Raw genomic sequence first — 10,402 nt, forward strand, 5'->3', positions numbered from 1 at the left:
TAGGCCCTAAATCGAGACTCTTCCCTTAGGATTTACCATGTATCCTGCCAAAACCAGTCAAGGGATTCCTATGCCTTTGGGAATGAACCTTGAGACCACCTCTGCCCCAGATTCTGAAATCCATCCGGCAATTCCAAATCTCAAAACCAAGATAAACATCACAACACACAATGGCATCTGGAAAAGGAAAGGATAGGCTAAAAACCATTTTATAACCTAGAAAAACCATGCCACCGACAACAAGAGAACCATACACCAACATGCAAAGCCATGCATGTCAAAGCTAGCTAGGAAATCACACATGAAATATGTTACCTACAAGTATTCCTGCTGAAGCTGCTTGATCTTTCTCTTCCTTCCTTGATCCTTGCTTTCCTTCCTTCCCTTTGCTTGATTTTCCTTCCTTGCTCCAAAGCTAGAGTGCTCCAAGAAAACTCTAAGTGTCCAAGAATGTGAGAGAGAGAGAGAGAGGATAATGAGAGAGCTCCAAAATTGAACTGGCTAAAGGTTACAAATTGATCCTCATAAGCCTTTTTATCAATTAGGCCTCTATTTTCTTCATTTTCCTCCTCACATTCAACCCGTGACCTTTCACCTTCCTTTTCTCCTAATTTCCATTATTTTCATAAACAAATGTGCCAAAAATGCCTTTTTGCATTTTTATTCCTTTGCTAATTTCCTTTAGCCATAAAAACATCCATTGATGCCCACTAGGATATATTTGCCTAACATTTAGCTTGCAATATGTGTCGCTTACCTGTGGTCTTACTTTTTTCCTTTATTAACCTTTATTACATGGAATTTTCACAAGGGTTGTTACAATTATTTTATAATATTCCTTAGGAGGCCCATTTTAGACCTCAAAAACTCTCTAATGACGATGACAGGAAAGCAGTTGTGCATTTGACCCCCAAGGTTATCCAAAGTTTGGATATCAGAGGCTTGGAAAAACTAGAGGATTGGGACTGATAGTAAATGATCTCCACTTATGCCTTTTATTGTGTCCAACCCAATGGTGATTCAATCTCCCTTGCCCACTTCCCACTTGAGGTTCCCGCATAGCCATGGTTTGGATTTCATCATACTATGCCAAATAAATGAGGCATTTTTAATTTTTGGGGTTCCACTGCTTACCCATTCCGCCAAGTTGAGGCTTTGCAAGTATTTCTCTTTGATAATCAAGTTCCATATAATTAAACCATTGAAGGCTCTCCACATATTTTTTGTGAGCAGCATCGGTTAAAATTTATGGTATCTTTTATACCCCATCATCCTTCATCCATGCTATTGGAGATATATTCCAAACAAACCAAATGTGGTTTCCTAATTTTACCAACCCCACTCCACATGAATCAAGCTATGATAACATTAATATTTTGAGTGACAACTTTATGAAGGAGGAAGAGATGCATCCAGTAGATTGAAATTCCTTAAAGTATCACCTTAAACATTATTAGCCTTCCTCCCATGGACAACCATTTATTTTCCCACAAAACCAATTTCTTCTCAAAATTTTGAATCAACCAATTACAATCTTGATTTTAGTACTTGTTTTATTTCAAATGAAATCCCAGGTATCAAAATCCTCTTGACAACAAGCTAACTTTAACCCCAAAAATGTTGGAAATGTCTTGTGAGACTGGCTCATCTATATAATCAGAGATCAATTCTAATTTTAACATGATCATGATTAGCCAAGATGCCAAACTAAAATTGGAGATGATATGGTGAAATTCATGTGATTTCGCTAATTTAGCTACTCTAGCATAAAGGATATCATCCTCTAATAAAAGGTGGGTAGCACGCATGTTTTTTGAGACTCTGCAACCATGGATTCTTACGACCTCCTGAGCAGCTTGAATGCCTCTACTCAGCCCATCAATGACCAATATGAATAACAAAGGCGAGTGATCTAGGTGGCTCTGGAAAGGCTCAAAAATCAAAGTCTGTCGAAGGTTTTATTTTCAAAACCAACCTATGCCCCATGGATCCCAATTGCAACTCATTCGCCTTCACAAACACATGCTAATTGCATAATGAAGTATTCCAATCTTCTTCAATATTTTGCAGACTACCATCCCACCATTCTGTCAATGCAGATTTTCTTTGGATCACCTCATGATCCCCTTTCTTGTAGATTTTACAATCAAAACAAATCTTTCTTCAGCCATTTGAGGAGGATGAGCCTTTACACAAGCCTAAACCCTAACAAGTGCTTGCATGTAACACAACATCATGTTCACCTTTCTTCTAACATTGTGTCCTCGTAGCAACACTTGTAATCTCAAGAGCCCTTTCAAATCCCTTAATGTCATTTGAGCCAAGTAACCCTAGAAATATGAATATATAGATATGGTAGTATGCTCTTGTATTGATTTTCATCCATAATCCATAAGAACAACAACCTCAGTCATAGCCTGAGCTGCCACGATGGTTATTTCTATGCCAAAGGTAGTTGTTGCAGCTACAAAGATGGTTTTCAATCCACTGATTCACCAGCCTATAGTTTGTTGACATTGGTCTGCATAATCTTACATCAACCTGATAACTTTCCCTTTGTGCACCTACAAAGAGACAAATTTTCCAAGGTTGTGTCCCATTCTCTAACTTCAAATCAACGATGTTTCTTTCAATCACTTTCCTGCTCAACACTCTGATCTCTCCATCCACTATGCCAAAACAAACCCTTGGCAACAGAGGTGTCCCCTTGAAGCCAACACTTCGCTCTTTACATGTTTGTCATCTCCTTCCTTGGTTGCCTTCTCTCCACGCAGACACACTTCACATTGTATGCAACACCACAACCAATCCTTCATTGTACTTTCCTCCAAATGCAGATGTGTTTTCTGTTTCACACGTTCTACTGGCTATCCATGCTTCACACTCAACTTTAGGCTCTCATATTCACTAAGATATTATAATTACCATTGTAGCTTTCATACCAATTGTTAGGATCACAAATCACCGAGAGAGGTGGTGATGTCTAAGGACACGATTGTTTGGTCCCAATGGCCACGAGGAAAAATTATCATGGATATTTTTTGCTTTTAAATATGCTACATAAAAAATAAATATCATAGGCAAAGCCATGGGTGACCAATCCTTCATTGTACTTTCCTCCAAATGCAAATGTGTTTTTTGCTTCACACGTTCTACTAGCTATCTATGCTTCACACTCAACTCTAGGCTCTCATATTCACTAGGATATTATAATTACCACTGTAGCTTTGATACCAATTTTTAGGATCACAAAGCACCAAGAGAAGTGGTGATGTCTAAAGACATGATTGTTGTGGTCCCAATGGCCACTAGGACAAATTATCATGGATATTTGTTGCCTTTAAATACACTACATTAAAAATAAATATCATAGGCAAAGGCATGGGTTCTCATAAATTTTCTTCTAGGGTTAATTATTCCTATTTTATTTGGAGTTTAATTATGTGGATATGCATGTTTATTTTGGAATAGGGCTTCCAGAATTTTAATTTAATTATAAATAATTATTAGGTAGGGATTTAACCTCCTTGAAATATTCTTGAATATTCTTAATATGATACACTAAACAATGGTTGAGCTTTATCTTCACAACAGTGATGCCTTTTGTTGTTTTAATTAAATTGCTTAATAAAAAAAACTGCCATATGTACGAGTATCATATAAAATGAGTTGTAGTTTTTTGGTCATGTGGTATTGATAATCCATGGTATTAGCTCATCATATAGTAACAAAGACTATTCACAAATTAACAATCACCATGGTGAAGTGGGGGTAAAATATTTTAATGTTGATATATTTTAAAGTATATTTTTCTATTAATTTTGTCTAAAAGGTAACAAAAAATTTGTTGGAATTGCAAAATTACCATATGCAGTTTGGGCAATCCAAATATCCAAAAAGATTTTCAATGATTTTAACTTATGAAAATTATATATGTGTGTTTGTGTGTGTGTGTATGTAATTGTGCTCTTAAAAAAGGTTTACAAACAAGGCCACATAGCTAGCATTCCTGCAGCTTAGTTTAACTATTGAACTTTGAAAAGTATGAACTAACTACCACATTTGAACAAAAGTTACATTTTATATATTCCCGCTTAGTTTAAGTATAGTTAAATGAGAGTAAAAACAATAAAGACATACATGAATGGACCAACAAAGTTTTTTTCAACAGATGACTTGAGACATATATAGTATGTAGACATTCTAATAAATCAACGCTAAATATAGTTTAAAGATAAGTGGACAAAATTGTACGTAGAACAACCATAAATCTTACCAATTTTATTGGCAATATTGACTATTTGTAATGCGGTTAAACTAACAATTATACAACTATAAATTTTACCATGTAGTAAAAAATTATACTAATCTATTCCAAAAACACAAATTAACAAGGAACCAGTAAAAATTATTGCACTACAAGCCAAGGAAAATAAATAGTGCCCAACATTATTAAGCATGTGAAATATGCTAATTAAAAAAAAAAAACCACTTGACAAAAATAACCTTTAAAATTTTGTATACTCAAATAAAAGTGAAATTAAAAATTGCAAAAGAGGTTTGTTATAATAAATCCAATATTAATGAGACATAAGAGAGAGTTTGGAGTGGATATGAAATCGAGACATAAGAGAGAGTTTGGAGTGGATATGAAATCTACACTATTACTTGTGTTGTTTGGTATGCCTTGTTAATTTAAAGTGTAACTCACTCCTTTATATTCATTATCCGGTTCATCTCTAACCAAACCAATTGGCTGTCCCTAAAACTTCACACATTAATATTCTCCCTTTGCATGATGTGACTGCATATCTAAAACTTTGCACATTAAATTTTCACGTTATTGTTCTTTTTCATTTGCTTCCTCACCATCTGTCACCTTAATACATTAAATGTTCTCCTCCTATATGAGGTGACTATATCCCTGAAACATCAAATGTTAATATTCTCCCTTTGCATGATGTGACTGCATATCTGAAACTTCGCACATTAAATTTTAGCCCCATGTATGACGTGATTGCATTCTGAAACTTCACATTAAATGTTCTCCTTCTGCATGAGGTGACTGTACTTGTAGGCTGTTGTTCTGACATAAAATTAGAATGGGGTTGTGAAAGTCGATAAATTTGACGCGATCCACTGCAAATCTCAATTGAACTCATTGACCATGTTATCTATTTATATTCATATGGAAAGTTATCAATGTACATACAGGGCTATCCTTTTATTAAAAAGAAGAAAATCTCCAGAGCATAAGGATCGATTAAAATTCTAACTTTCAAGTTTCGTCGATTGATCAACGACAGCTAGGTAGTCGGTCACTATGCACTTCTCCATTGGCCATGCCTCTAACTCTCCATCTATCTGATTTAATGCAACCTAAATGTCCAGTCTAGGGTCTGTCTCTCTACAATATATGTCGGTGGAAAATTAAATGAAATATGAAGAAAAGATGGTCATCATTGTCGGTGTAATGATTGATTCATCCCATCATTATTGCTATGAAAGTGTGTTCACTGCGACGCATTAGTAAAGGCTTCTTACTCTTTTTGTGGCACTCTCTATTGTAGTCATCACAAAGTTGAGAAGGAGAAGGTTGGATGATTAAGATGAAGATGAATAGAATGTTTTTTATTGTGTTGGGACTGTTAGTAGCAGCAGCTTCTACTTGTCATGTAAACGCAACTAGAAACTTAGAGAATGGAGTACATGACCATCCATATAAGCCCGACAACTTTATTGGAAGCGGAGGAGGCTTAGGAGGAGGTGGCGGTGGAGGGTTGGGAGGAGGAGCAAGAGGTGGTTTGGGCGATGGTGTTGGAGGTAGAGTTTTATCATGTTCTGCACACATCCAACCTTTAAGCAACTCGTCATCGGTTTTCCATTTATAGATATAAATCAATTGTTGAATGGTGGAAGAAATCTCCTCCCTCCCTATTCTGTGTGCAAGGAACGATTAGAAATGGGAATCGAGTCAGTGGGAGATGTAAAGCAGTCACTTCGATAGACGTTTCAGTGCCAATACCTTAACTGAATAAGGTTTTAAGCGAGATCGACTGCTCCAATGGGCTTGGTCTCAGACCTGTCCAAACTACTACAAGTCCTGACGGCGGTGGTTGTACATCACATGAAAATTTTATTTATAAAATCGTTCGTCGTATTTTTTAGTTCACGATTTAGCCTTCAGTAAAACACGAATCCTAAGTCATTTTAATAGATACATATTGTCGTACTTAAATGTCATAATTACAAAATAAGAAGCCAATTAAATGAAAGAAAATTAAAATTAAAATTAATTTTAAAAATAAATATTTTTTTTATAAAATAAACCTTGTAAAATGCAGTTTAATTTTTGGTCCAACACCAAATAATTCAGGGTCAACATGTATAGAATGTGATATACCTGCAAGCTACAAGATAATAAAAAGATGCAATTCCTCTCAATAGTTGTTAAATTTATGGTTAAATTTATGGTTAAGATGAAGATGTTAAATTTAAATTTATGGTTAAGATGAAGATGTTAAATTTATGGTTAAGATGAACCTACTAATCTAATAGATTTAAAATTAACTTTAATACCTTCACAAATCTTAAATATTAAAAAAAAAATGTTAATCCCTAAAGCCATTTTTAACTTACAATTAACTTGTATATTAAAAAAAAAACATTAATCTATAAACTATTAACGATTCCCTAAAACACTTGATAAACTATTAAACATGCACTTTTAACGATTCCCTAAAACACTTGATAAACTATTAAACATGCACTTTTATATCTCCAAAAAAGGAGAAACATTAATCCCATCTAACATTTCCTTAAATAAACTATTAAACATACAAGGGGTCAAGTTTGCTCCTTAGAGCAAGCGTCCCTTCAATATCCATAGTCAATCATATTGGATAATCATATTGGATCCTCTTTCTTTCTGTGAATTGGGATAAGGGAATTTATTTAAAAAAACAAAATGAAAACACGCCCATTGTACAAGAACATAAGGATGTTCATGTATGCCTCTTAAACATTCTCACACCCAGAAAATGTGAATGCACTTTAAATCAAATATTCTAACCTAAAGAATGGAAATAAACTCTAACGAATGAAAATAAATTCTAAATCAATGGGCACGAATTCCAAATCAAATACGTCTAGAAAAACACATTTTAAAAGCAAATATGCTTTAAATAAAACATGATACGCTAAAGAAAAGGTTGCAAATTTACGTTTCCTTACATTACCAATGTGGGCACATATATGGGTTCTTGTGTTAGTTATCACCAGAGATTTTGGGGGTGTTTCACTGTCCATATTATTCGATAGCACTCTGCAGACCCGTTTAATAACCATGGAAATTAGTTATTAATGAAAACCTTTTACGCGGCACAGCATATGCCCTGAACCTGCGTCTCCTTTTATTATATTATTGAGAAATCGCACAACAAGTACAAACTCTTATTATATTATTGAGAAACGCACAACACATACAAACTCAATGTAAGCGATGTAACAACTGGGAATGGGAATGGGAATTGAGAAACGCACAACACATACAAACTCAATGTAAGCGATGTAACAACTGGCAATGGGAATGGAGGTGTTTATTTTCTGGATTGGATAATGGACGGAGGCTTACGACACACATCTACACATTCTGTAACAAGTACACCCTACTGCAACAGCAGACCCAATTTCACCTCTTCAGTCAGCCAGAGATCTCGATGGATTTGGGTTGAGGAGGTTGGGGTTCTGCCTGCTTCGGCACTGTCACTGTCAGCACTCCATTTTCCATGCTCGCCTTGATATCTTCCATCTTCACATTCTCCGGCAGCCGGAAACGCCGAAGGAATTTTCCACGGGATCGCTCAATGCGGTGCCATTTGTCGTTCTTGTGCTCTTCTTCTTTGCTGCGCTCCCCGCTTATCTGCAGAACTCTTTGGCCCTCTTCCAACTCTATTTTCACCTCCTCTTTCTTCAAACCTGGAAGATCAGCTTTGAAAATGTGTGCCTCTGGCGTTTCCCTCCAGTCGATCTGGGTATTGGCTACCGCAGAAGCTTCCCTTACGAATTGCCCAGATGGTCCCCCGCTGGCCAGATCTGTGAATGCTTGGAAAGGATCCCATACTTCCAAGGAGAAGGGATCCACTGACCTCCTGCCGAAAAAGCTGGGAATTATCGACATTTTCAACTAGTAATGAATTACTGCAATATATGCGATTGGAATGAATATAAAAACACAACACTCTGATCTCAGTGTTTTGATTTCAATTTCAAGATCGATCTCGGATTATACCAGAAGAGATGTTGGTTTCTATTTTTATAAGATGAGGAGGAACAATCTAGTCGACTCTATCAGGCGGGTTCGAGAGGATTCTCAAATGCTCGCAGAATACTTTACTATTATTGTACACCTGTAAGCTCCAGACCATTCCGAAAGTAAGGTTTCAATTTTCACTTTGCAATATTATTGTTATTTAACCCTTGTACATCCAGAATCCTCCAGGTAATTAGGTATTGTTTCTCCAGAACCATCTAGCCTTTCACACTCTTCAAGAAGTATAGCCTACGGTAACCGATGTTGATGATGTGGAGGCGTAGCTCCTGCCACGGAGGAACAGGAACGGGATCTGACGTACAATTTCTCATTGGCTATTTTAACGTTTGAATATTGGGAAAAATTAAAAAGATTAGTTTAATTAATAAACAAGAAGTATAAAAGAATTTATTTTTTTTTGCCCTTTTGTTGATAATTTTGTTTAAAATTTTTAAAAATAAGTTTAAATCGTTTAATTTCTGAGGAAAACTTATTTTAAATAATAGAAAATTAGAAGAGAATTTTATTTATTAATTAAATTATGCCAAACGAAAATATTGTAATTGCATTATGAAATATAAGGAATTCTTTTACATTGTAAGTTTAAATACACTTTATATCAATTAACCAGATCAACCACTGCTGGGCTTTGTAGTATTTGAAAATTATTTAAATCCACTTTATATCAATTAACCGGATCAACCAGTGCATATGAGCAACCCTCTATGTAAGTTTAAATCCACTTTCGTGCTGAAAAAAAGTTTAAATCCACTTTATGTCAATTGACCGGATTAACCAACGATGGGTTTTGTAGTATTTTAAAATTATTTAAATCCTCTTTATATCAATTAAGTGGATCAACCAGTGTTGGGTTTTGTAGTATTTGGAAATTATACATGCCACGATTATTATGGTTTCATTTTATTTTATTTTTACAAAGAAAAAACAGCGTTATGTCTATTAAAGAGAAATGCATTACTTGTTATATGATATCTCATAATCTAGATTATACAAAGCTTTCTTGTGCATAAGGCAGGAACACAAAGAAAGATATCGATTCTCAGAATTACAAACAAACGCTAATTTTGATCAGCCATATTACATAAAGAAGAGGTGCCTAAAATATCTGGATATGAAAATAAGGGACCCTCGAATGAAGACATCGAAGGTTGTGAGAGAAAAATTTGAAAGTTATTGGAACCTACACAAAAACGTTAGGCCAAAGGAGAAAAAAAGAGGATCCCATTGCTTAGAAGGAAAAGGCACTTGCATTGCTAATTGAGTCGTTGACAAGAATGGAGGAGAAGATCTTCTTCGACATAGCAGGCCAACCATTTTTGGAGAGGGAGTCTGCAGACTGATTCTGCGCTTGGTCGACATGTGAAAACTTAATTCTCTTGAAATGTCTCATCAGGTGTCTAATCAGTTTCATCCAATTGAATAATGAAGGAGGTCCAAAGGAAGAACTTCCTTGCACCCAATCTATAACATATTTAGAGTATTTGCAACCGCCATCTCTTCAATTTCCAACCAGGATGCACATTATAAAACTCCCTAAAGAGCAACCAGTTTAAGTTCATTGTCTGTACCTACCCCTGCACACCAGTGGAAATTGTATTGCAGACCAACCGTCATAGAAATTATTACCCCACAACCACAAAAACCATCCGAGGAGGATCCATCAGAGAAACCCACCGGGAGAGATGAATATAATTCTTTGTAAGCACATATCCTCCTTTGTAAAATAATGATCCAAGGCCCAATCTCCTTGAGGAATACCACGATCTTTGTATAGGTGGATCTCACATCAGGGACAACATGCTCAAATATGATGGCACTCCTACACCGCCGAATTCCCCAAAACATGTAAAGAAAGAGTGTCATGTAAACATTGTTTTATTCAATCCAATGTGTGAAACAAGCACTAGTAGAGGATATATCAATCCTGGCAAAAATATGGATAGACTTCAACACTTCTTTCCAAATGGTTGTAGAAAAGGGGAAGCCAAGAAAGAGGTGAACCACCTCCTCCTTTGGAGTTCCATACATAGAACAAATCCTTGGACCTTAGAAGCCCGTCTGAATGAGATT

At 35.7% G+C, this 10,402-nt stretch overlaps 1 protein-coding gene across 1 annotated transcript; it reads right to left on the bottom strand.

Moving 5' to 3' along the window:
* Positions 1-7,397: 7,397 nt before the first annotated feature.
* On the bottom strand, positions 7,398-8,295 carry LOC149241184 (18.0 kDa class I heat shock protein-like). The gene has a single exon (XM_089367455.1). The coding sequence runs from the start codon at positions 8,177-8,179 to the stop codon at positions 7,703-7,705; it is 477 nt and encodes a 158-aa protein (XP_089223581.1). The 5' UTR covers positions 8,180-8,295; the 3' UTR covers positions 7,398-7,702.
* Between the last annotated feature and the right edge of the window lie 2,107 nt (positions 8,296-10,402).

Source organism: Pinus tabuliformis, chromosome 8 (assembly GCF_031772625.1).
Source record: "Pinus tabuliformis cultivar Carrire ecotype Pingquan chromosome 8, CPIR1, whole genome shotgun sequence".
Taxonomy (NCBI): domain Eukaryota; kingdom Viridiplantae; phylum Streptophyta; class Pinopsida; order Pinales; family Pinaceae; genus Pinus; species Pinus tabuliformis.

Excerpts from the sequence above, each read along its gene's own strand:
- LOC149241184 (XM_089367455.1), bottom strand. The coding sequence starts at position 8,179 with ATGTCGATAATTCCCAGCTTTTTCGGCAGGAGGTCAGTGGATCCCTTC.